Source organism: Fusarium pseudograminearum, chromosome 3 (genome assembly GCF_000303195.2).
Source record: "Fusarium pseudograminearum CS3096 chromosome 3, whole genome shotgun sequence".
Taxonomy (NCBI): Eukaryota; Fungi; Ascomycota; class Sordariomycetes; order Hypocreales; family Nectriaceae; genus Fusarium; species Fusarium pseudograminearum.
The window spans coordinates 4977011-5002641 of NC_031953.1; the positions used below are offsets into that span (position 1 = coordinate 4977011).

Genomic DNA, 25631 nt, shown 5'->3' on the forward strand with positions numbered 1-25631 from the left:
ATCGCATAGCTATCATCCAGGAAACCCACTAATATGGGTACAGGAGTTATCAACGTCTTATTAATACATTCCTTCCATTCGCGATGTGACCTGCTTGCGTGGTCGAGACCAAATTCAACTCAGCTGGCATTGCCCGGTCGTGTTGGTCCAAGTTCCAACTGGCGTAGCTTCCATGGGCCCCCTGTAAATATCTGACAGGGAGATCGGACGATTTCATGGCCTAATGAAGACTGAGCCACCAGTTACAAATCTACAAGCATCAAGAGTTGAATTATGACAAGACAATTCCATCTCAACGTCGTATCGTGTTCTCTTAGATACAATACATGATTATATATTTCTGATAATACAGTAGTAATACTAGTGTTCTTACAAATTGAGCCCTGTGGCTTGTCATCTTAAACAGCAGAGTAAACGCCAGTTACATACTTGCCACACTCGACCTTTTGCTCCAATGATACCTTTCGTCCCTTTCCACCACCCAGACGGACAGTCTTGCGAGGAGTGACGCACAGCCGATGGAAACCCTCAGTCCCCTCCTTGCGAGCGTCTGCTGGACTATCCAGAGCTGCGATATACGCAGGTGCGTTCAGGTTTGTTCGTCTACCAGTGCCAAGCTGGAAGTGTTCATTGCCACCCCAGAATACGACATCAGCACCCCAGTTGGTTTCGTTCTCTGTTCCCTTGCTGGACACTGAGAGCTCTGTCACGTTGTCCATGATAGCCGAGCAATGTGTGGCGCCGACTGAAAGAGACTTGAGCTTGATGGGACACATCGTGTTGGTCTTCTCGTCGAATTCGAAGAGAGACGACAGGCCCTTCACCTTGGTTGGCTTGGCGGACACATGCGACCATCGACCGGTGCCCAATGTTCCGTAGACTCCTTGCCCACAAGCCCACAAGTCTGTACTCATAGGCGGGAGCCTTCTTGCCGGAGCTAGAGCCTTTGTGCTGCCAGGAATCATGGAAGCCTTTGCGTCTACGGTAAAGAAGGTGTTGTTTCCGCCTGCTGCTATGGATGTTACGGTGGGAATGAGTCCAGTATTGGCGTATGACAAGTTGGTAGGAACCATGACTGGCGTGTCTGAAACTGAAAGGCCGTAATCGGTATCGATTCCAAGTTGTCCATAAGAGTTATCGCCGAACCCAAAGATACGTCCGGTCTTGTCGAGAACTGCCGAGTGGTAATCGCCAGCAGCAATCTGTGTTACCTCGAATCCTTGTAAGGTGGTGACTTCATGAGGCTGATCGTAAGGACCTTTGGGTCTGTTGTGCCAGCTCAAGCCAGCAACACCCATCTGTCCCTTGGAGGGAAACTCAAGGGCGCTGGCCGCGGCCGAAAAGACACGACCCTTAGAAGTGAGCATCAGACAGTGTTCCTGTCCAGTGCTTATATCCTTGACCGTTTCACCGTAAGCAAGGCTAGATGGTGTCAAGTTGCGGAAATGAATGTTCTCTCGCGAACCGCCAGATCCCCAAATAGACCAGGAAGACTTCTGCTGTTCTTCCTTGAGGCCACCTTCCTGATCATTGCGAGACGCGGGAATGGAATAGACATTGCCCTTGCGGGACAGGGCAATAATTCGGTCAAGCGAAACATCAATCTTGACAATGTCCTTGCCTGTGAGTGTGGACACGGGGGAAGGGTCTTTTTGATTGTAGCCAAGACCCCATTGTACCAAATCGCCCTTCTCAGTGACTGCCGCACCAAAGATGGAAGTCAATTTGAGGTCTCGAAGAATTTGGTCGTTAAAGTAGGAGATTCTTCGAGGTGCTTTGACATATTTCTCACTGGAGCTTGGATCGATAACCTTGCCAACATTGGAACCCCATGCATAGACACCGGGATGCTCCCAACTATGCTTGACTTGGGCATGTTGTGAACTGATAAGATCCCGATTCTCTTCCTTGGACTTGACCTTCTTTCGAGGCTTCTCAAACTCGATCTCGGCTTTAATGGGAGCTTCGTTCTTCTCGTCTTCAGCTACCGAAGCGGACTTTCCAGTCAATTTAGGATAAAGGTAAACCCCAGCAGCAGCTAGGCCAAAGACAGCCGCGAGACTGATGATTTTACCTCCGCGATTAGATGGAGGCTCAGAATACTCGCTGCCATAATCGTGGGCGTAACGAACCCATTGACGCTGAGATATGTTGATAGACTGGCGAGCGTGAGAGCGGATAGCAGCTCGCCTAAGAGCCACTCGAGAAACGTTCATGATGGGCACGTATACTTGAAAATGAAGAATCTAATTCGATGCAACTGATGAATCTTCTATTGAAGAGTTCAAGTTGCATCAAAAGATAAATCCAAAGTTGCCTCCCAATGGACGAGAAAATGTTGTGAGGTCATAGAGCTCAAGCTCCCGCAGTTAAGAAATAGACTAATGGCAGTGGTCAGCAAAATTCTTTGGACTGCCACAGGGTCCTTCTTACAGTAGAACCACCGCCACAGATCGGAGGGAGCATGCGCCACAAGCTGCAGGCACTCTGTTAGCGTAGCGCACGGATAACTAACCCCACACTATCACTTTCCCACCCAATCTGCTAATGCATCGGCGGTTCGGAGCTGACGCCTTCCGACTTTAAACATTCAACGCTGCGTGGCTTCTAGAATAGCTCCAGCTCCAGCTCCCGCTCTAGATCCAGCAAAACCTCCCTTGAGCTCCGTCGGCACCATGTATGAAGACTCGTGGTATACGATGATGCCCGATCTGGGCACCAGTAAAAAGAGTCAATCCAATAGCAGTCCTGGACATCGTCGCAAAGAGTCCTTGCTACAACAGCCCAACGTATGCCCCTACGAATAAACACCCCACTACAACCTGGTTGAAGCTCACCAAATGATATCAGGAAACGACCCAAATACACGAAATCCCGGCGCCAATGCCCAATGTATATGAAGAAATTGAAGATACCGATACTCCACCAGAACCGACTGTCATTCGCCGCGCCAACTCATACTCTGACTTCTATCGTGTGGTCAAGGAGCAGCTGTCCAAGGATACGAGACCACGCCCGGAAAAGACGGACAAGAAGAGCAGAGCATGGGAAGCTTTGTTTCTTCCCGACTCTAGCAATGACATCGATGCGCATGAGCCGAGCGCCTTTGAATCATTTGACGAGCAATTGCTAGATGCTAGTCAACAACAATACCTGTATGCATCTTGCGCGGGTTCACGCCCATAGGTCATTCTGACTTTTTACAGACTGTATCGCGACCAGCTCGCACTAACAGAGCGCCACCTGGACGGACTTATCGATGATGCAAACGCGACTCTTAAACTTCTCACATCTCTGTCAAACTCATTCGGTTCCGTCGAGGCGCAAACATCAACTTTCCAATCACAATGCGAGGAACTTTTGACAGAACAAAGGAGGCTAGAAGAGCTGGCCAATGAAGTTGGAACCGACCTTCATTACTACGCCTACCTTGACAATGCGACAAGACGTCTCAATGCGCCGGGCGCCAGTCGATTGGTTGATGATGCATCGTTCGGAGAGATGGCTGAGAACATTGACTCTTGTATTGTGTTTATGGAGGAACATGTAAGGATTCCATATCACTTCCGAGCTCATGCGCTTACACAATTAGCCCTCGTACCGCGATCGTGACACTTACCTTGCCCGATACACTGCTCTGCTCACAAAGGCTCTGCATCTTCTCGAGCACGGTTACAAGACCACGATAGAAAAGGTGTCTCCTGAAATTGGACGACAAATCATCGCCACGAAATCCGAGTCTGCTCGCCATGCACTTGCATATGGACGCTTCCAAGAGATGATGCTGGACTCTTACGGCCTGATTCCCAACGTTCACCAAACGGTGCGTCGAGCGTACGACTCATATGGCCAGCGGAACGAGTCCTGCACACATTTTGAGACGTATGCGAACACAGCTAATAACATCATCCACAACCATTTAACGACAAGAGACCGGGACCTCAAGGTATTGACGCAATCTGATATTGCGGAGTTCAACAAAGAGGTCAAGGACCTGTCAGCCGAGACAGCGTCACGTAACTTTATCAAGCAATGCTTTGAGCGCATGTACAACGAAGAGAATCTCTTCATGAAACTGTTTGGTGTGGAGCCTGTCTGGACACAAGCGTCTGATTCCGTTTTCCAGGCCATCAAGGCCATCAACACCACTATTGCCCATCCCGGTAACTTGACACCACTAGTGACCAATCTTCAAACAGTACTTCAAGCTGCGCCGCTAGAAATAACCTGCAATGTCGTAGGCTTGCTTGCGAACGAATATTTCGGTACTGACTTGGACGACATGGAGTCGCCATACTTTCTCAAGTGTAAACAATACACTTCACAGCTCCTCGCGCATCACCTGTGGCCTTTGACAGACACCGTATTTGAGGCAGAAGTAACAAAAACAATTGCAAAGGCTCCTCTCCAAGACGCTTCTTTAAAGATAGGCCCTGTCGTGGGCGGAGTGGCATCGTCAAACGCTCATCCTCTAGTGAAGCAGGCTATAAAACTCCTGAGTATGTACGAGAATTGCATGCCAAAGGAGAGATCGGTAAGTAACTTTCGTCGGAGTCTGTTTTCCAGCATCTGACCTGTCATGTCTAGTCGAAAAATAGTTCAGTTGTCTTCAACATTGTGCGAGATACTATTCAAGTACTCCAACGCGCAGAATCAAGAATACAGTCGTTGAAGGCTGGTACAGATCCTGACCTCTTCATGGTCAAGAACTTGCTTATCATCAAGAACGAGCTGGTGTCACTCGAGATTGGTGATATCAGAAACCACGGTGCTTCAATGCAGCACTTTGTCCATATTTGGGATACACTAAGTCCTCAAAACTGGGTTGGGTTCTTTTCAAATATTATCGGGGGTGGTCTCTGGTCTCGAGGCACGCCGTCAGTGACAGCCAAGACGCTAACAGTCGAGGATATGAATGAGCAACTGGACGAGCTGTTGCGCCAGTCAATCTACAATTTCACACATCGATGGGGTTCTCTTATGAACGATTCTCAGAACAGGAAGCCTGGCGTGAAGCCAATTGCCAAGGTAGAGGCCGAATTAGAAAGTTTGCTCATGACTGCATTCAGCAATCAACCTGAAGTAGTCGGGAAGCTCAAGGAGGCCATTGAGCAGCATGCGCAAGCGCAGAACGATGCAAAAGATGAGAAGCAAGGAGCCAAGCGATACTGAAGAGAAGGGAACCAGTTTACGAGCATAGAAGGGGTGTCGCCTGTTGAGAGAATCTAGATCAACGATTGCGAGAATAATGAATAAACCTACAGATTTTTGTCATTGGAGGCTGATTCTTGTAAGTGAGATAGATGTCATATGTCGGCTTGCTACGGTTCTAGAACGCAGATCCCGAATTTCATTATCAAGTAATAGCCCGAAGTGCTGCAACCTTTTGATCAAGAAAGTCTCCAAACTTGTGGAACCACGCTTATAGCAGACTAATTTGTTAGTGAGATACATCGTTAGAACGGTGACCGGCGACGAAGCCGATACGAGATTTCCCCCAAGTGCAGTGCCAAAAGGCGAGATCCCCCGCAATTTGGGCCAGTTCTGTTACGGGGCTGGCTCCGAACAGCGCTGGTATCGCTGTATCTCACCACCAAAAAAGTCACTCTACAACACCGACAGCCCGGACTCCGTTACCGGCTTGCTAATGCCAGCACGTCATTTGCCGAGCGCTCTCCGCGACAATTCGACCCCGGATTGCGATAGATAGACCGGGGCATTCTTTTTCTTACCTTATCTTTAGCCCTCTCTTTCTCCTTACTCTTATCTCTCTCTCACAAACTGCCTCTCTATTCTTTTCCTTTCTTCCTCTCTGCGACTTAGAGGGTTTATAAAGAAAAGAAAAGGACAAGGACAAATCCCCGCCATATTCAAGATGGACGCTCTTGAGTTGGAGTCGTCCAAGCAGAGCCCTGCGCTCCAGACGGCGAAAGACCTTTTCTCTGGCGCTGTTGGAGGAGTCGCACAGGTCTTGATTGGTATGTTCTGATTCGTTTTCTTCCTTTAATCTCATGTTGGCCGCGTGGCGCAATGGGAACGGTTATGAGAGATTGAGCCGAAGACAAGCATGAGTGAGAGGCACTCTCACGCTATGAGCTTACTTGTGTAACAAACTAAACACAAACCAATTGCTAACAATCTTCCTCCTAGGCCAACCTTTTGACATTGTCAAGGTCCGACTCCAAACATCAAACCAATACTCCTCCGCCATCAATGCCGCCACAACCATCTACAAGAACGAGGGCGCCCTAGCATTCTATAAAGGAACACTCACGCCGCTCATCGGTATCGGTGCTTGTGTTTCCGTTCAATTCGGCGCTTTCAACGCTGCCAAGCGCTGGTTCCAAGAACGCAACAATGGCGCTGAACTTTCTTACCCCCAGTATGGTGCCGCGGGTGCCTTTGCCGGTATCTCCAACTCGGTCCTCTCCGGCCCCATCGAGCACATCCGTATCCGTCTTCAGAGTCAACCTCACGGCGCTGGTCGCCTGTACAGCGGCCCTGCGGACTGTGTACGTAAACTCGGAGCGCATAACGGTGTTCTGAGCGGTATCTACCGTGGCCAATGTGTGACTATCTGGCGAGAGGCATTCGCCTATGGCTCTTGGTTCACTGCTTTTGAATACATGATGAACTCCGACGCTGCCCGCAACAAGGTCGACCGCAAGGACATCCCTGCTTGGAAGATCGCCGTTTACGGTGGTCTTGCTGGTGAGGTTCTCTGGCTCTCCAGCTACCCCTTCGACGTGATCAAGAGCAAGATGCAAACCGACGGCTACGGCGCCAACCAGCGATACAGCACCATGAGAGATTGCTTTTCCAAGACATGGCGTGCTGAGGGTGCTGGTGGTTTCTTCAAGGGTATCGGACCTACTCTGGCTCGAGCCATGCCCGTCAGCGCAGGTACCTTTATCGTTGTCGAGATGACCATGCGAGCTCTCAACAGCTAAAATGGCTGAAATTTGCCCAAAACAAAATGGATCTTCTATTCAAAAGCATTGGAATGTGATTAAAATGAGAAGGAATACAACGATAGAACAAAAGGGAAAACATTGCTGGCATAGAAGGTTACGATGAAGTTCAACACGCGATATCATTGATGATAGGTCTGAGAGAGGTTCAGATATATGATAATATACCCAATTTAATCTATTCTTTACCATCCCACATTTTCGTTATTCTCTACACGGCGTTGCAGAATGTTTCTGGCGCTCTGTGGTGACAACTCTTCCAGATGCAGTTCCTCGAGAACCTTGCGCGCCTCCTCGTTATCCGTGAATACTCTATCACTGGCTTCTTTGAGTGTCAAGCCGCCTGCCTCCCCGGCCTCAACTGGTAAACTCAGGAGCTGAATTCCCTTAGTCAAAGTGTCGAGGATAGAAGAGCCATTGGGGATATAGCGCTCAATAATGGAAACTAGAGCGACACCATCACGGCAGAATTGAGTTGCGCCGTAAGTTGTAAAGGATTGGCGCATGAGGACTGTCTGCCACAAGTGATCTTGAAGCTTAATGAGAGCTTCGCGCCAGACACGGCGGAAAACAGCCGTGGACAGCGCTTTGATGAGGAAATCAAAGTTGCGCTGCAGGATACGAAGTGGCTCGTCCAGTTCTGGAGTAATGGCAAGCTCATCTTCGTGATGTTAGTAAGAGCTCGACAACGACAAGAGTTAACCTACCAGAAATAGCCGTTTCGCCGACAGTTGTCCATTGAACACGGGTTGTGTAGGCGCGGAAAGCCTTGTTCTGAGACTCAACCAGAGCACCAACAAGAAGCTCTTGAGCAGCTGTGCGTCGCATACTATAAGCAGTAGCCGTCTCGTCAAAGAGAGCACCATCTTCACGTTTCTCTCCTACCGCTGCAGAGGTACGATCTTTGACATCGTCATAGCTCATGTTGCTAGTAATGTTATTGCCCTGGCTGGCTCGATGCAAGGCTCGGGTTTGGAGTTCATCCCATAGAGAAACGAAGAACTCTTCGTTGCTCCAGTCCTTTAGAGTATTCACGATGTGATCGGCGCTGCCAATCACTTTGCACAGCACTTCAAACCCGCCTGTACCTTCTAGCACAGCAAGATCCTCCTTGTTCGCAGCCAGTGTACGGCCAAAGGTAGTAGACATACTCTGGTAAGCTTGTAGTGAGTCTCGAAGACGATCATGGTAGGCATCCAAAATCTCTAGCTGGATACCAATCAAAAATCGAATCTTATGCTTGAAAGTGCGAACTCTCTCATACTGGCTTGTTACCGACCGTAAAAGATCAGTGACTCGTACAGCAGCATATGTTGGCTTCATCTTGCCCTGCAACGCATAATCGTAATCGATGTTGCGAGCGTCCTGCGAGTCTATAATGGTGTTGTACCTCTCCAGAGCAAATTCTTTCTCGGCTTTAAACCACGTATCGAAGTGGTCGTCAAGAACATATGCGGTCAAACCAGGCCATCCATTCTCAGCGTCGCCACCGTCGTAGCTAAACTTGTAGCGAACATTGTCGTCAAAGGCCATAAGCTGTGACATGAAACTACTCAAGAAAGATGGACTCTTGACAGCTTCGAGTGCGACCAGAGAGGTCTTTTCCTTCAACATTGGCAATAGAGAAGTAATCAACGCAGAAACTGGGTCGATGTAAGCCAAATTGGCTGCTACATCGGTATCTCGAAATTTCTCTGCAAGGAGATACCCGAGATTGTCTCGGAAAAAGTCTTCCCATTTCTCAACGAGTGCAATAAACCACGAAAGGCAATGTGTTCCAAATGCCTGCGGGCTGCTTGTCGGCTTATCGCTAAGGAAGTGGAAACGGAACTCTGAGACGAAAATCGAGGCCATTATCTCGAACGGTAACAGCGTGACGAGCTTATCAGTGTGTGCTATCTCTGGTTTTTGCAAATCAATGAGCTTTTCGATGCAGTTGATCCATTCTTCGTCCATCTGCAGATCGGATTCAACCCGCGGCCACTTTCTCTGTTTCAAGACTTCCTCTAGTTCCCCAGACATGGTAGACTTGATATCATCCCAAAGTGATCTGGTCAGATTCTCGGCGTAGGCGACAAGGTGTAGACCTTCTTGGCCCGGTAGGCCTTGTAGCTTGAGTACATGTTGCTTTAGCTTGATGTATGGTTCCAATGCAGCCTTGGGGTCTTGCGGGAGAAAGGACTTTGCTTCTGCTCGGAGCTTCTCTGCATCTTGCAAGAGGACAAGGTAACTCTGGGCCCGCTCAACAGCCTTGATCTTGTTCATGGGCGACTTGAGTCGCTCAATGGCCTGATCGGGCGCATCGGAAGCAGCATAGATTTGGGCACGGAGATCAATGCTCTCCTGAAGCTTTTGGAACTCTTGAATACGAGCGGTGAGCGAGCCTTGGCGGTCGTCGGCTGTGCGCCGGGTCTCCTCGAGCTCTTTGACAGCTGTATCTAGCTGCGATTGCAGCTGGTTACGTTGAAGCTCGACATTCTCGAGTAGTGTGTCGAGGTTCTCGAGATCAGCAGTGGACTGAAGTTTATCGTCCAGAAAGTCTTCAACCCGAATATCGAGCGAGGTTCCCTGGGGGTGAGCGGCTGCAGTAGCCATGTTGAATATAGTGGTTTCAGTGATGGTTGTCATGAATCTCATAGCGCAACGTAGCTACTCTTGAATGACGTGGGGGAAGGAGCCCCACTAAACCCGGTAGATACATATTTTCGTCTAAGTAAAAATACTTCTGGAAGGTCACACTGTCTGACAGGCTGTGACTGGCCTTGGATGAGCGACAATCACGAGACGCTGAGAAGAGTTTGAACGGGTATAAAATTGGTTGAAACGCCTAAAAGCCGATTATTATTCGAGGGGCAAAGTGAAATTGCCATAAGGGGAAGATTTTCGATTTTGAGGTGGCTGAACGTCAGGGATTTTAATTAGTCGGGTGGCTGGGCTTCCCATGAGGGCAGCCATGATGAATCCAACGGCTTTCTCGGGAGTATAAACTCGCGACTACGATGGAAAGGACGACGAAGAGCTTCACGTATATGTTGATCTTGTTCTAAGAAAAGACAAGGCGTCGTCAGCTATAGAATCATCGATGTAAATATTGTGTTTACTTTTACGAGCTGACAGCGCATCACCGCCATGGCGCACTAGGGAGAAGTGCACTGCAATTGTTTGTATACTACCCACATGATTGAGTGGCACATAAAAAGGAAGCCGCATATCCGACTTCGGGCTCTCGGATAGTGATTTCGTGTGATGCCCATATAGAGCATCAATGGAAGTTACATGCAGAATTTGAACATATGTATCCAAATCTGTCCTCATCAATTGAGAATCAGGGGTAATTGTTTTGTTCCTTACACCGCGTGAAAGCCTCGTCTATCCCGCAAGAGTGGATGTCGTGAGTTGTTTGGGCTGAGCAAGGGGCACGAAGTGGGCTCGACTCCATTACCAAGAATCGGGGAGTTTTAAGTCGAGCCACGATTGCTTGGGGAAATGGGGCAGAGATGGAAAAGAGAAGCCGGCTGGGCAGGGAACAGGATTACCGACGACGCTGGGTATCACCGCGATCTTGACCATCGGTGTCTGAGCTTCAGAGAGACAGAGCAGGACAGCCAATAATTGGGATCAATTGAGATCCATACTAGACAGCTCGTAAACAAGAACGGGCGCCTATATAGGGATTTGCGATATAGGTGGGCATTCAATTAATCCAGCCAGATCAAGATAAAACTGCAGACAGGTTCAAACCAGGACGTGTTCGAGACAACGTCGGATTGTCATGACAACTGCATTAAGCTGAGGAGGACTCGGTATAGTTCTATCCTTGGCAAGTCTGGGCACTGACGAGCTGACAGGGTCAGAACCAAATCAAGGTCGCGTTTGGTGGTAGAAGAGCGCTACGTAAGATCGTAGATCCTAGGGTCCAGGGATCAAGCCCTGTCTTAAACTAGGAAGTTGATTGAAAGCTGGCGCTGCTGCAGGTCCAATTAGTCTTCTTAACCGCTAACGGTTTAGCCCCGGACTGCGCTTACCTCTCCTTCCCTCTACAGTGCTGGTTGGCGGGTTGCCCAGTGCTCAAATGGACAGGAAAGGAGCTCTCGCAGCGGCAAGAGTGGCTCCACATCTAAAACGTCACCATCCCCCTGCCAACCGAAAGTAAATAGGTGGTTGGGCCTACACCTCTCCATCACCCACAGAAAAGTCCAGAGGTTGGTTACTGTCCCAAGTCTCCCCAGCCATCCAATATTTGCCCAATATTCTGGTATACGAAACTGCGCTACTAACTGACCTGACCCGACCTGACTTGACTTGACTTGACTTGACTGACTGACTGACCGCTCCTCTCTTTTCCCTCTCCTTTCCCCCAAGGAGCTCTCTTCTAACAAAACCAATAACTCTTCACCCTCATTAGCAGATTGTCAACTGATCGTCAAGGCTTTCGACTAATCGTCGCCAATCTACATCATCTTAACTCACCTGACTTTGACTTAACCTCCCCTACAAGATCTCACTATCGCAGGGTCCGACTTTCGCTCGTTGATCTCAACCGTCGCCTTTAACCCGCGCACATTCCAGCATCGACTGTCTACCGAGACATCGATTCCTACCGCCCGCATTCCACCTCTCATTAACTTGACAAAAAACTACCGTTACCGAGACAGACAGACAGAGTGATCCAGTGGAGGACGCCTACCAATTCGACAAGTTCAATAGTTCGAGGATAGCTTCTGAATAGCTACGCGACCAAACGGTAGCAGAAAGAGCGAGGAAATCAAACGATCGCAGTCTTGCGCAACTAGCTCGTTACTCCCTGCCTGGGAGACGAGAGCAGGCAATCGACTTGTGTCTGTCGCAAATTCCATCAGCAGTACTTTAAAGGAGGACAAAGTCGGCCACATCTACCATGGCTTCCAAGACGAGCACGAGCAGCAGCTCGTCCTCACGGAGGCAAAAGGTCCAGGTCGGATGGTATCGTAAGTCTGCCCCAGCACATCTAGATAAATGTCTCATTCTTCTTTCCAAGTATGCGGCTAACCATATCTCTCAGGTTTTGTACCATTCCTCGGCTACCACCACGTGCTGATGATTCTCATCGCCATTACTATTATTCTACTATGTGAGTAACTCGCTGTCTTTCGGTGTGAGACATTTACTGACCAGGACTAGCTCTACTGCTTGCCGGCTGTTCATCTTCTTCGCCACTCATCCCAGATATCTTCCTGCTCTCAATCTACTACAAGAGTTACGATGCAGTACCCGACACCGCTCAAGTTGACTACAACCTTCACTCCGCTATTGAAAACATCGCTGGAGACGCTTCGCTACAGGCCCGTGTTGGTTACTTCGGTATTTGCATCAACCCCGATGGTGGTTCATGGCTGTGCAGTAACAATGCAACTGCCCTGGCTAAAGAGGTTGATGTCGACCAAGATCCTCTCAACCTTATCTGGCTCGCTGCCCAGTTCAAGGACATGATTGTGTTCCCCTATCTCATGTAAGCCTCTCCTCATGATTCAATTGCGAAAACATACTAACTGAATTTCAGCATTATTGCAATCATCTTCGCCTTTATCTGTCTTCTGCTTCTCGCCACTTTCCCTGGTTGGCACGAGGAGACTGACTCCGAGGGCTCCGACCGCGAAGTCAAGCCTTTCCCCTCTCGCCCCGTCTCCCAGATCGCTTTGGCTCTGATCTTCATTTCGGCCATTTTCGTTCTTGTCTCTGTACTCTGGCAACACACAGCGTCCGTGGCCGCCTCGGTTATAGCCCAGGATTTCGGCAACGGAGCTGTCAGGAGTGGCGTCGGTACCAGCGCCATGGTTTTGGGTTGGTTCTCGTTCGCACTCCTGATCGTTGTTACAATCGGTCTTCTCATCATGATCCTCAGTATAAGCGTGCTCAGTTCGATGGTATAGGAAACCTCGAATTCACCTGGGTCTTCGCGGACTATTGAGGACTGAGTTATCGAATAAATAAATGTACATACGTCGACTATATTGTTCGACACGGAGACGGTAAGACTAAAGACGGGTAAGCGGCATCAGCATTGGAGTTCCGGAAATGGTTTTTGTTTTTTTGAAAACACTGAGCGATCGGTTATAATTTCGGTCATTCAACCTCGGAAAGGGGACGGCACATACACGACACCGTCCCGTAACGATTTATTCTATTTACGACACCTCCTTCACGACCTGAGCAGATCTCGGATGATCTATACGATGGCCTTTGAAAACAGAGGTTTATGACTGAGACTTGGCTACGGTTGCCATGAAGGCGAGGGACGCACATCTTTTTTTGCATATAGACTGCGGTTTGACCACACATACAACCGATCTCTCAAGATGAGAGATGAAGGAGAAAGCACGCGCCACAAGGGACGATTTTGACGACCACGACACAAGGACGTGGTACGAGATATGGGATATATGTCTTTGACGCGCAAGGAGGAACAGCAACTGTTTATGGTTATGTTATGTATTATCAAGACAGTTTAATGTCACGTTTTCGAAATTGAGGATTTGGATCTGATTTGAAACTTTTTTGCACTTTCACTTGGGCTTGCTCTTGTTTGTTCTTCTCTTCTTGATTAAATATAAAAATGTTGGAGAAAGTCGAGATGACTTGGAGTGTCCCTGAAAAGTATGGGACTGATGAAGGCTTGGGTGGGAGCAAGGGATATTATTTAATATTGGCGGAATGCTTCTTTATTGCGAAAGCTTAACAAATAAATTATATCACGCATATTTCAACAATTCTATCGACTTAATCAAGTGACAACTTTCATATATGACTGACTTCATAGTTTGAATCCTGACACTCACCACGCCATTTAATTTTGCCCATAGTTGATACTTCAACGCAAAGCATGTTTACTGATTGGGATAGCCATACATCATTACAGTCTCGTCATTACCAAATTAAATCACAAGTGACCTTAATGGGACCTCTGGGAGTAAGATCTCACTACTAAGCCTTCCCAGCAGCCTTTATCTGATTCAACGTAATCTTCTTTCATCTCCGTGCACTTATTCATGAAGAACGAGGTCAAGTTTCGACTTTACATACCTACCTAAAAGTAGTTCAAGCCTTTGCTAATCCTGCGTATCATCTATGGTCGCTTGTTGCCCCGCTGTTGTAATGACGAGACAGGCTCGCTAAGTGTACGCCCACGCCTGCTGGAACCAAGACGTATGGTTTGACGACGTAAGCTGGGTTTGGCAGCCTGTGCCTCCTCTGCGGAAAGCTCAACAGGTGTTGTGTTAACTTGCACAGCCATTGTCTGACCCGACTGGTCATGATGAATTGGTGCATCAACTATTGGGACCATCTGATACGGAGAAGTATCCAACTCAGCGATCGGTTGAGAAAGTAAGGAGTTGTTTCCGTGAAAATACGGTGATGCTATAGAGATGGTGGTAGAAGACGAGTTTGTCCATACAAACTGACTAGGGTAGCGGTTGGAGCAGCTGTGGCATTGCTGGATTGGTGCCTCCGTGGCAGAAGAAGATACGGATAAGGAGGACGGACGATGGTGAAGAGGGTTTGAGATGTTTGAGAATGCCGATGATGATCTATAAGAGTTTCGACTGGGTTGACTCAAGTCCGAGACACTGTTTTCTGGGTTGTACGACAACCGTTGATTTGGCTGGCTATAAACAGAGTGGTTCCGTGGGGGACCATAGGGTGGTGCTTGGTATGGGGCTGGAACTGTCGTTGCTCGCTTCATGCCTTCTCTCTGAAAATCTGGCGATGGCGTTGGGCAGTTTTCAAAATCGAGAGGGTCTCCAAGAAGCAAAGAAAGCCCGACTAGATCTTTGGTGTCGTACTTGGAACTTGTGGTGAGCGATCTTGATGGAGTAGCACTGGTCATGTTAACTGGAAGAACTTCTGGTAAAGAGTCGCAGGCGTGTTCTATGTGTAATGTCTGAGAGCTTGGTTTGTGTTGTAGAGATGCGGGGACTTGAAGTGAGGGCATTTCATAGCGGGCGAGTGGTTTGGTATTTGCGTTGAGGACTATTATAGGCGGCTGGGGTGCAATAGTCTGAGTTTCTGGTTGTTTTTTCTCTGGGGCGTATGCTATGAGGTTGAGTCAGAGTACTGGCATCACGGACTCTGAGAGAAGGATTCAACTCACTTGGTAAATCACCCAAGAGATCTCCCAGTAGAGCAACATTATCAAATACTGTGGCATCTACCACGGTGCCTCTCTTCTCTTCACGCTCCACTGGTTCAGCAATAGGAGCCATGAGAGCGATCTGCCTCAAGAAGTTCAACTCAGCCAGCACAGCAGCATGGTGCCGGCTAACAATAGGTTCCTGGCTCTTGAACTCAGAAGACTCGACAAGGACCCACGCCATACGCTTCGAAAAGGTTGTCCTGGAGCCTCTGTCGTTCTCTGGACGACATTTCTCGACAATCTCACAGACTTCTTGGAGTCCCTTCTGTGCAGATTCAATAATCGTGTGCACGCGCCGAAGAACCTTTGGGCGACGCTCAAGGAGATGAATACAATCATTTCTGAGCTCGATGAGATGCTGAAGATCTGAATCGCATGTTCGGACGAGTTCGAGACTACGTCTGATGTCGTTGGGGACTTGGTCGTGGTCCAGCATCCATGCTAGGAAGTGGTAACTTGCTTTGAGAGGGTTGGGCATAATGGAATGAGTGACAGATAGATACTCTGCTCGAGAGAGCCAAACGTTTCAAAAGTTCAACACTATATTATTGCGAAAGCTGTAGGAATATGTGAGCGATGTCTCTCGACTATTGAGTTTCGAGTTGCGTGATGCTTACGACAACCCTCTTCCTCACTCGTCTCCGCTCGAAACAAGATAGCGGAACCAAAATCAGGCTGTGGCTGGGAATGTATTTTTGATCTGCACATTATACATCCATCACATTTCAGCCCTCGGGTGTGCTCAGAGCTGAGTCCTGAGGTGACATCAAAAGCCGGTGGCTTGCATATAGGAAATCAGGCTCTGAGAAGGATCCGACTATCACAATAATACCAACCACTCAACATTAAGCACCAAGCAGCCAAGACGATCAGAAATCAGTTTTATGCACCGGTCTACTAGTTTCTGTTTCGCCTGCATACATGGATGGTATCATTCACACCCGATGTTGTTGGTGCTTGCTATTGCTAGTATATGCCACAAGGGGGCAATGGCACGACACATACTACGTCAAACATTGGGCGAAGCCAGCGGAAATCCATTAACACTTGACGATGACATCTCATAATTCAACTGCAAGTATTCTGTTCGGTCGAACATGTTAGGGGCTATTATTAGTTTCAAGAAGCATATGTGTACTGGCAACCTAATTACTAACTAGCAAAAACGATAGACAACCTAACAATCTTATTCCTCAGGTTTCCACAACCATACTCCTAACCGAAGAGCTGACTTTTGAACATGCAAGCTACGGTAAGCATAAAGTTTATCGCCTCTTAAAGGGACATTGTCTCCGCAGCAGCAACCTCTTTGGGCGATCCATACCTAGTTCCGTTGTTATGGCTGAGTCTCTCCAGTCCCGGACAAACCACAATCCTACGAGTTCTATCCTTGGGGGTGGTCTTGCTGTCAAAAATAAACCCCCAGTCGCCCGGTTGCGACAGAAGCACATAGCCCAATCTGGTGCACTCGAGGATCACGTCTTGCAGATGATTTGTCTGCTCCTGTCGGCTGGTAGAGTCTTGTGCGACAAAGAGTTGCAAGAAGGTGTTTAGCTCATTTGCCAGAGATTGCGCCTTTGCTGGAGCCTCATCCATCGAAAGCGGAAGTGGTGTTCTCTCTGCAGGGTTAGGATGGAGGAGCAGAGCAGATAAGCTTCGCCACCTTGAACGTGCAAGAGAAATTGCTGTGTAACAGTATTAGCGGCTCTGCTCATCGGGCTCTGGAGTTTGAAGGTAAAGTCGTCTTACCTGGGCTATCTGCATTTTCAAGTGTGCTCTTCTCTTGTGCCATTGCCACTATTGCCGGTGGAAGCATGGACAAGTTTCCCCTAGAGTTGAAGTCGAGCCTGCGAAAGATGATGTGCGAGAGGACATGTCTCAATCCAACTCGAGAGGTCCTGGGGGCGAGGCACACAGCGGCAACCGCCTCTGCTTGTAGTCCTGACAGCTCCGGCGAGTAGCCAATATGGACAAGGCATTGAGCCACTTCAGCTGAACTTGCCAGAACCTGAGGTCCATGGTAGTATGTCTCGACATGCTGGTAGATGAGCTCCGACAAAGAGCATAATTCTGCTTGGATTTCTTTGTCAGGGGTTGCGTCGAGCAGAAATTGTTCCAGTTCAGCATCGTGTGTTGACGATACCACGTTGACCTGCGGTTCGGTTTTTGATTCAGCATGTCGTGACTCCAATGCAATGAATCCTGGGGAGGAGTTTGTGCTCTTCCGTCGACGTCGAAAAAGGATCAAAGCTGCGACAAGCCCTATAGTAAGACCTGCAACGACGCAACCTAAAGCAACTCCAGCAACAGCACCATCTGAAAGTCTTTTTGATGATGTACTTGGTGCTTCTGTCGCAGAAACTTCTGGTGCATTCGTTGGCTTCCGGGTTTGCGAGATGCCAGCCGATGTCTCGATTGTGTTTGAGATCTCCGAAGTAGTCGCGAGATTATCACTGGGATTAGTAGCAGACAAATCTGTTGTTTCTGTGCTTGGTTCTTTGGTAGTGGTAGATGCCCCTTCTCCAGTTGAAACGGCCACGTTCCAAACCGGTATTCCATTCTTGATGTCAGGAAACGCCGTGGTATCATATGTCTTTGTGATAATAAAGCCACTCTCAACCAGTGTCAATTTAGTAGGAGCTGTCACTGTCGTGCCAGTCATAGTATACCCAGTTGCGCGTTCTAATTCGGGTTGGGTCACGGTGACGGACCGAGGTAGGAATGATATCAGACGCATTATTGCACGAGCAAAGGAAACCTGTAAATGCAACAAGGATAAAGTCGGAGATAGCAAAGACACGACGTTTGTAGAATCTGGCAGACGTGACAACAGTTCCGTTGTAATATATAACAAGCCAAGAAGCACGACCGGACAGGTTTTTATCTTACGAACTCCTCTAGTTCAACCCTAAGGCTTCTTCTGTAGCTTGCCATCGGGTGGCCAGACCGGCGTCTCTCTAGACTGCAACTCGGCTACATATCCCCTGTCAAGCCACTCAGCACGATGGAACAACAATATGCATGTTTTATTATCAGGCTGAGGTCGCAGTCTGGAGTTCACAGCCCGATCTGTTGTGGCCCGCACACCCTTGAGGGTGCAGCCAACAGGCCACTATCTTTAGAACCAGGCTCGGCTGCAACGAGATGAGCGGCAAGCCTGAGAAATGAATCTTTTCAAGCCATGGCACTCTCCCAGTATTCTAAATTGAGTTCTCAACCATCAAACCCTTCCTTTTGTTTCCCCCAAGACAATTGAGCGTGGCATTGAGGCAGAATGGAAGACCACCCAGATCTGGTTGTCTCTGTCGACCTTGGCACAACTTTCACAGGCAAGGAAATATTGAAGATAATCAAGAAATCCAGCTGAAACTCCTAGGTGTGGCCTGGATGAGACATGGAATTCCTATACAAATCGTCAACGACTGGCCTGGCAGCGATGACAGAGGCGATCGAAAAGTCCCCACGACCACCGTATACAACGCCGACGGAAGCATATCAACATGGGGCTTCATGTGTGCCGATGATGACCATGACTCAAGCAAAACCCGCCGCGAGTTCTTCAAGATCTTCCTGGACCCAGACACCCTTGAGGCAGCACAACAACAGGGTCTGACCAACGTTCCTCGAAGCACTGTTGAGGCTCGGCGATTCGTGACCGATTACTTGAAGCTGGTATATGCGCACGTCAAAGACAGTATAGAGATCCGTATGGGCATAAAGCATGTTGGTGGCTGGGGAACACTGGCCGTACTGTTCCTGTTCAGCGCACCAACGACTTGGACTAGTATGGCCGTTGTCAACGCATTCAAAGGCGCAATCCACGATGCTGGTTTCGGGACTGAAGGATCCAGGCATTCGGCACTAGTCGACCTCACAGAATCTGAGGCTGCAGCTGTCGCGACTCTCAAGACGGGAGCTGTCGATCTCAAGGCTAACAGCGTCTTTCTAACTGTCGACGCAGGTGGAGGTACCACTGATCTGGCTCTGATGCGAGTCGAGTCCACTGATTTCAATTTCCCACAGCTCTCGCAGGTTACTGCTGTCAGTGGTCTTGGCGTTGGCTCGACACTTATAGACCGCGCATTCGCCAGGCTTGTCTCGCAAAGAATGGCTGCGAATCCCGACTTCAGATTGCCCACCGATTTTGCGGCGCGCATGGCCCGGAGTCCAGGATTCAAGAGTGTCAAACACAAGTTTGGAGAAAAGGTGTATATGCAACCGGTATACAAGATTGTGATGGAGGGGGTTGGATTTGATGTGAACCACAAAGGGCTTGGAGTTGAAGAAGGGCGTATGCTGTTTACAAAGTCAGTCGTCTATCCCTTCCGATCACTGTCGTCTTCAATGGCTTACCGACCATGACTGTTTGCAACAGGCAAGATATCCAAGCGCTGTTCGATGTTCATGTTGAAGCAATCATGCAGAGAATCAAGCAGCGGCTTGGCTGGCTGAGGGATGAGGGTCATTTTGAACAAGTGGTAAGTTCAGCTTCAGTTTACGACAATCTTAATGCTAAGATCCGCATTAGGGATACGTGATTTTGTCGGGTGGTCTTGGTAGTTCGGCCTATGTACGCGAGGCACTCCAAGAACACTTGACAAAGCTACAGCACCCCAACGCTCGAAACATCATCGTCATACCTTCACAAGATCCACAGCTCGTTGTCGCTCGCGGGGTTCTTGAGAATAAGCGCCAGAGGATGGAGTCGGGCAACAAGTCTGTTCTGAGCTCATGGATCGCTCGAGCAAGTTACGGCGTTATCGTACAAGAGGTTTATATGCCTGCGCAGCACTTTGACGAAGATATCCGGCAAGATCCGTGGAATCCAGATGTGAAGTGGGCAACCAATCAGATTCAGTGGTTGATAAAAAAGGTATGTTGTCCTGTTTGATGGCCTGTTTGTCTAAAGGTAGTGTGTGTTAACCAAACTGCAGGGAGATACTGTGAATCCTGACACCCCGATAAATAAGCTCTTCGAGATCAGGCTGAAAGATGGAGATACAACACGAGCTTGGGATGCAGAAATCGTAGTATCGAACAATGAACCGCAATGGCTCCCTCGGAGTCTTAAACAAGCTGGTGCGATGAGGCTCTGTTCTGTAAAAAGTAACCTCGCCGGTATTGAGCAACACCAACTTGTTCTCAAAGAGAAACGGGGAACTTGTTTTCGGCGTGGTCATAAGTTCTACATCTGCAGATTTGACATCCGAGTTATTGTGGCCCCGGTCGACCTCAGGTTTGAGTTGTGGTTTAACAAGACAAAGTTCTCGGGGAATCACCAGCCAGTCTCAGTCCAATGGGATGCGGCTGAGAAGTAGAAGCAAACAGGAGGCACTGAGAAACCCCAGGCTGCATTCAAATTGCATGTATATATCGATATATCCTAACGCGATCCACACTATGGAATCGCATATTATCTTGAACCTCTCCAAAACGCCGTTGTCATGCTGTCGCTCTGACTTTGACTTGCCTTGTAATTTTATACCGCTAGCCTTCCACTTCCATCTTTTCCAGGGACCTCTGGCCCTTTGAGCGTATATGTGTGTTGCGTTTGATAATGAATTAAATGAGGTCGGCGCTCATATAGACCTCTTGAATGGGTGCGCCTCAGTATTCAGAACCCATTCGTCGAGACTGATGACGTTGGGCGCTGAAAAGAGCAAATAATAGTACTTGAGAGTCTCGGAGATCCAGAAGCTCTCCATTTCGTCCTTAAGACCGTTCTGCGTCGTATCTGTAACATCTTCGATAGCACTGTTCGCAAATTCGGTACGGGTCGCGGCGATTGTAGCCTCGAACATTTTCCAGCCCTTGTCCATCCAGGTAGTATCGCCAGTAATACGATACATATACCAGACAGACTCAACAGCTTCAGGTCTATGAAGACCTATGTCAGTGTGTAAAATCAAGCAGGGTGTATGATCAACTTACCGAAGTAGGTAATTCCGGTTTTGGATATCAGTATAACCTGGGGGTAGTCGTTCTTTCTCAATCCTAGACTTGACGTATTCCTCGTGTGTTTGAGGCCTCTCTGGAGGCGCGTCGTCTGGAGAAACGACTTGTGCACCATGCGTCCTAGCATCAAAGCTATCTGGAATGGCAGGTTTGGCTTCGGAAGACTTCTCCGCTGTGTCTTGAACAGGATTGACTTTCTCAGTCTCATCCTTGCTTGTGTCTGCCTTTTCCTCTTCGGCCTTGTTCAAGCCGATCTTCTGTTTCAGAGAATCAGGGAGAGTCGAGCCGAATTCCGAACTATCCTCTTCCATGCTCTTGTCCAGTTCTGGCATCAGTATACCAGCCCGTTTGACAACCTTGGGGACTTGAGCCGGCGGGTCGTTCCCAGCTCCAGCTTGGGCTACCGGAGGTTGAGAGTTGGGAGCGACTGCAGCAGGGGGCGAAGCGGGGGCAGCAGCACTGCCTTCAGCGAGCTTTCTCAGTGCCTCGCCTTCCGACCACTTACTAAACTCACGGTCGCGCCATTCACTGTTAGGATCAAGATCCTCGTACCAGCTCTCCTCACTGAAAGGGCACTTTTCCAGGGCAGGGCAGGCTACCAGATGAGCGTACTCAGGCATAACACCAGTTGCGGTTGACTGATATGCCCATACACAGCCATCAGTAAGCTTTTTAGCTTTGTCGATGTCCCCGTCACGGCCAAAGATCTTGCCACCCAGTCCATACATGCCTCCAACAAAACATGTGAGATGGGTCATCTCATAGTCCTTTTGCCACTCTGAGTCTCCCCTGCTTGAAGTGGTTAATTTGCCAGTGAAGAACACATCCCAGCCCTCGTCCTTAATCATGGGTCTGTAAAGTAGCCATTCATTGATGGCATCGATAGTGTTTTCGTAAAGGGCGCGGTACTTGGGCTCGAGACCGTTCAAAAGTAGATATTGCTGGGGGCTGTTTAGCAATTGCTATGGTGTGAAATCAATGAGAATAACATACCTTGGGAAAGTACTCGTATGCTGAATCCTGGGCCCCTCCCATGTGATATTCGCCGACGTTTGGACTGCTAGCAACAAGGCCTTGAGGTTTGCAATCCCAGTCAGCTGTGGCCCCGCTCGCGGTCAAAGGCGGCGCCTGCTGACTTGGGGACGAAGGCGGCGACTGATCATCCTCGGGTGCATCACGACGACGAAGCTTGTCTTGCCAACGACCATCGTCTTGAGGGAGCTGTGGAGGGGAACCTGCATGTTCACCTTGCTTTGCAGGGTCGAAACCTTGAGGCTCCTTGGTCAAATCGGCAGCGTCGACTTGCTTCTGAGCTTCTTGGCTGAGGCTTCCTGTCTGGGTGTCGACGGTTCTGTTGCATCCAGAGGCATTGATGCGTTCCGGGAATAGGCCTGGAATTTCTGTCCCAGCAGCCTGCATGTCGACCAGAGCATCGGTGATACGATCAATGGCATCATAGTATTTCGCAGTGCCTGTCAACTGAGCAAGGCGAGTGAACTCCAAAGACAAAGTAGCGAGTTCAGCAATTCCAACAGTACCAGCACGGTGAGGCTGGGACGCATAGGGCTCACGCCATCGATAATACAGTAATGGCATGCGGTTAGGCGTGTCAAAAATGCCCATGAGGATCTCAGCGAGCTCGACAGCCTTGTCAAGAAGAATCTTGTACTGTCCATTGGGTCCGCCGCTCACATCGTAAGCCCCGATCAGACCACCCAAATAGCGTATCGTAGTCTCAAAGACGGGAATATCATTACGATCGGTGTAAGTGAAATCGATTTTTTCAACAGCCTTGGCAGCTTCATCAAATTCATCTTTCATGCCAGCAATCCACAGGGTATCGAGCGAGTCAACAAGTGTCGCACCCCACCCACAAAAGCTGTCGCGATACTTCATGGAAGCAGGAGAGAGCTCGTCATGCATGAAAGCAGACTTGCGATAACCTGACCAAGCACGTACAATTTCGGACTTGACACGTTTCAGCCGTTCTTGGCGAGTGACACTTGTCTGGACATCTTCAGCCTGGAAGTCAAATTGAATCCTGAAGACATTGGGAGCTGTGCCAGTCGGGATCGGTCTGATGGACTCAGGAGGGATGGGGAAATGCTCCTTGGGCTTGGTCCAGTGGATCTTGGAACCATCAAGATCAACTATGGGAATATCAGGGTTATCGGCGTGTTTAGGGGGATCCTTGAACTGAATAGAAGGAATCTGCGGCGGACCTTGCTCCGCAGGTGACTTTGTGTCATCCATCTTTTCTCCCGGCACTCCTCCCTTGGTATCATCCCCAGCTTGAATAGGTTTCTCAACGGCTGGCTTGACTTCCGCCGGTGTATCGATCTTCGCGGGTGTGCCCTCGGAAACCTTCTCTGGCGACTTCGTTTCGTCCTCCGATACGACCGGTTTAGGTTTATTGGCGGAGTTAGAATCCTTTTCTGAATCGGGGAGCTGGACTGGCGGCGGTATGACGGGCGGTTCGAAAGCTTCTTTAGAGCCCTGTACAGGCTCAGAGGCAGACTGGTCAGGTTTCTTTACGGTATCGAAGTGGGGTGACCGTGTCCATGAATCTTGCGTGAAGCGGTACAGCAGAAAAACCATGGCCACAGCGACTATGGCGTAAAATCGGCCACGTCTGCGGAGTGGAAGCATTGCGACAAATCGTTGCTCGCCGAGGCGAGACTTTTAAGGTTTGGTCGAAGTTAACCTGACAAATTGGATCGCGAAGAAGTTCGTCTCGTCCCAGAAGGTGCGCAGGTTCGCTCAATTATACACTTTCGATAGTGGTCGTCGAAGACTCGAGTGTCGTTTATAATATTGCTGATTGCTGCATTCCGTCTGGTACCTGACCAAGTTGAGGCTTGTCGTTATCTTTGGCTTCTCTCGTTGCGCCTCATAAGTCCGATAATAGAAACGGTTAAGATGTGACCAAAAAAAGCAAAAAAGAGAAGATGATGAAGAATGCAGAAAAAGATAGCGAGCAATGAAGACCAGGAACAGCGGTTTCAAGTTCTACATTGATGGAAGGAGGTTATCGATTGCAGTGACCCTTGGCTTGCCAAGTCCAGGAGTTAACGATTTAGTGCCCGACGTTGGTTGGCTGATAAGGTGATTCTCAGGGGCTGCACGGTGTCTAGCGCATGGCTTGCTGCTAACTTTGGGTGTAACTTGGAATTGGAGCTCATCAAGCATCCGCAGGGACCATTTTGCATCCCCTGCTAAGTTTAATTGAGTTGCAAATAGCGTTACCCTGTACACCAAACATATTTAAAAGTGAGAGGTAAGCTGGTTGTTGGAGGAATATATAGGCATCTCTCCTGTAACAATATTAACCATATGCAAGAGTTGCCTATCCGATTTAGCCTGGCGATTAATGGGGTAGGACCGGTTGGTTACAGTTATCTACAGTTGGTAACGTTGAACCGTTGTCTTTGTGCCTTTTCCTTTTTTATCCGTGTTGCATCTATCGTTTAGTAACATGCAGGGAATCATATATGCAAACATTGAACGAGTTAGGACCAATTTGCCGCTTTCTGCATGACCTTTTACTGAAAGAGGCCTTACCGGAGCTTCTATTAGCACCGGTACCGTGCCGTTTGAGCTCCGTGAAATATGGGTCAACCGGAGGAACAACCTCCGGTCTCGAAACCGGTATCTTTCTTTTTGTCTCGCTCAGATACTAAAACTCGGATCGCAAGCCAATGGCTTCCGTTCGCTTTCAGATCGAAGCTTTATGGTATATCAATGATCTCATAGCTGCATCGAGAGATGTGTTTATACTAAACCCTAGTTGATCCACTACACCAAGAACTTGGGTCCACGATGCTTGGCCAGGGCTTCAACAACAAAAGCTCATCCCCTGTGGCTTAGTTGGCTAAAGCGCCCGACTGTTATCAATAAGACAATCGGGAGATCGGAAGTTCCAGCCTTCCCGGGGGAGTTAGGATCTCATCCTTTCCTTTTGCTAATTCTTGTCCCAGTTCTCAACTTTTTGGCCTGGTATTGTCTCTCCAGCGAGTTCAGTGTCACCATTATAGGGATGAAGCATGGGAGTTTCTAGCTTAGTAGTATCCGTAGCGCGAAGACGAATGAAACCAAGTATTTGTGGAATGTCGGATCAGATAACGAGTTGCTGCTTGTTAGTACTTTCTATCGGGTCTCGACATGCGCAGGCTCTTATATCGAAATACCAAGTAGTAGCACATATATTTCAGAGCAGAGTCTTCTTACATTGCTTGAGTTCAATTATAGCGAAATGGGTTGTGTCTCGGCATAGGTCTGGCCTGAAACATAAAGTTTCGCCATTCGTACCGTTGTGTAGAGAGTTCTTGGGAAATTGTTGAACACTCTATTAATTAGCTTCTGCGCAAATGAACAATGCACTAACATTTCAAGACGAAAGTCAACATGGTCATCTTGGCTTCTAGCGAATAACGATACACACTCCTCGCTGCTTCTGACACACAGAATAATAGCATGGTGACAAATTTTGGAGCGACGATTAGCAAAAGCCTTTCATCCCCTGTGGCTTAGTTGGC

General features: G+C 48.7%; 9 protein-coding genes across 9 annotated transcripts, besides 1 other annotated feature; 4 read left to right on the forward strand and 5 right to left on the reverse strand.

The window, feature by feature from the left end:
- Window positions 1-398: 398 nt before the first annotated feature.
- FPSE_01014 (uncharacterized protein) lies at window positions 399-2216 on the reverse strand (the record flags this gene model as incomplete). Its single annotated transcript, XM_009254134.1, has 1 exon — window positions 399-2216. One exon carries the CDS (start codon window positions 2214-2216, stop codon window positions 399-401), a length of 1818 nt encoding a protein of 605 aa, XP_009252409.1.
- Window positions 2217-2675: 459 nt separating this feature from the next.
- FPSE_01015 (uncharacterized protein) lies at window positions 2676-5172 on the forward strand (the record flags this gene model as incomplete). The annotated part of the gene is made up of 5 exons (XM_009254135.1): window positions 2676-2789; window positions 2851-3155; window positions 3207-3546; window positions 3593-4534; window positions 4588-5172. 5 exons carry the CDS (start codon window positions 2676-2678, stop codon window positions 5170-5172), a joined length of 2286 nt encoding a protein of 761 aa, XP_009252410.1.
- A 703-nt stretch (window positions 5173-5875) lies between these two features.
- Window positions 5876-6950, forward strand: FPSE_01016 (uncharacterized protein; the record flags this gene model as incomplete). The annotated part of the gene is made up of 2 exons (XM_009254136.1): window positions 5876-5978; window positions 6151-6950. 2 exons carry the CDS (start codon window positions 5876-5878, stop codon window positions 6948-6950), a joined length of 903 nt encoding a protein of 300 aa, XP_009252411.1.
- A 206-nt stretch (window positions 6951-7156) lies between these two features.
- On the reverse strand, window positions 7157-9566 carry FPSE_01017 (uncharacterized protein; the record flags this gene model as incomplete). Its single annotated transcript, XM_009254137.1, has 2 exons — window positions 7157-7632; window positions 7679-9566. The coding sequence occupies 2 exons, from the start codon at window positions 9564-9566 to the stop codon at window positions 7157-7159; spliced, it is 2364 nt and encodes a 787-aa protein (XP_009252412.1).
- A 1683-nt stretch (window positions 9567-11249) lies between these two features.
- Window positions 11250-11289: a microsatellite.
- Window positions 11290-11868: 579 nt separating this feature from the next.
- FPSE_01018 (uncharacterized protein) lies at window positions 11869-12880 on the forward strand (the record flags this gene model as incomplete). Its single annotated transcript, XM_009254138.1, has 4 exons — window positions 11869-11938; window positions 12013-12081; window positions 12132-12459; window positions 12511-12880. 4 exons carry the CDS (start codon window positions 11869-11871, stop codon window positions 12878-12880), a joined length of 837 nt encoding a protein of 278 aa, XP_009252413.1.
- Window positions 12881-14073: 1193 nt separating this feature from the next.
- Window positions 14074-15619, reverse strand: FPSE_01019 (uncharacterized protein; the record flags this gene model as incomplete). The annotated part of the gene is made up of 2 exons (XM_009254139.1): window positions 14074-15041; window positions 15100-15619. 2 exons carry the CDS (start codon window positions 15617-15619, stop codon window positions 14074-14076), a joined length of 1488 nt encoding a protein of 495 aa, XP_009252414.1.
- Window positions 15620-16416: 797 nt separating this feature from the next.
- Window positions 16417-17878, reverse strand: FPSE_01020 (uncharacterized protein; the record flags this gene model as incomplete). Its single annotated transcript, XM_009254140.1, has 2 exons — window positions 16417-16826; window positions 16891-17878. 2 exons carry the CDS (start codon window positions 17876-17878, stop codon window positions 16417-16419), a joined length of 1398 nt encoding a protein of 465 aa, XP_009252415.1.
- Window positions 17879-18528: 650 nt separating this feature from the next.
- Window positions 18529-20459, forward strand: FPSE_01021 (uncharacterized protein; the record flags this gene model as incomplete). The annotated part of the gene is made up of 4 exons (XM_009254141.1): window positions 18529-19448; window positions 19517-19619; window positions 19670-20014; window positions 20076-20459. The coding sequence occupies 4 exons, from the start codon at window positions 18529-18531 to the stop codon at window positions 20457-20459; spliced, it is 1752 nt and encodes a 583-aa protein (XP_009252416.1).
- A 261-nt stretch (window positions 20460-20720) lies between these two features.
- Window positions 20721-23745, reverse strand: FPSE_01022 (uncharacterized protein; the record flags this gene model as incomplete). Its single annotated transcript, XM_009254142.1, has 3 exons — window positions 20721-21018; window positions 21073-22037; window positions 22090-23745. The coding sequence occupies 3 exons, from the start codon at window positions 23743-23745 to the stop codon at window positions 20721-20723; spliced, it is 2919 nt and encodes a 972-aa protein (XP_009252417.1).
- Between the last annotated feature and the right edge of the window lie 1886 nt (window positions 23746-25631).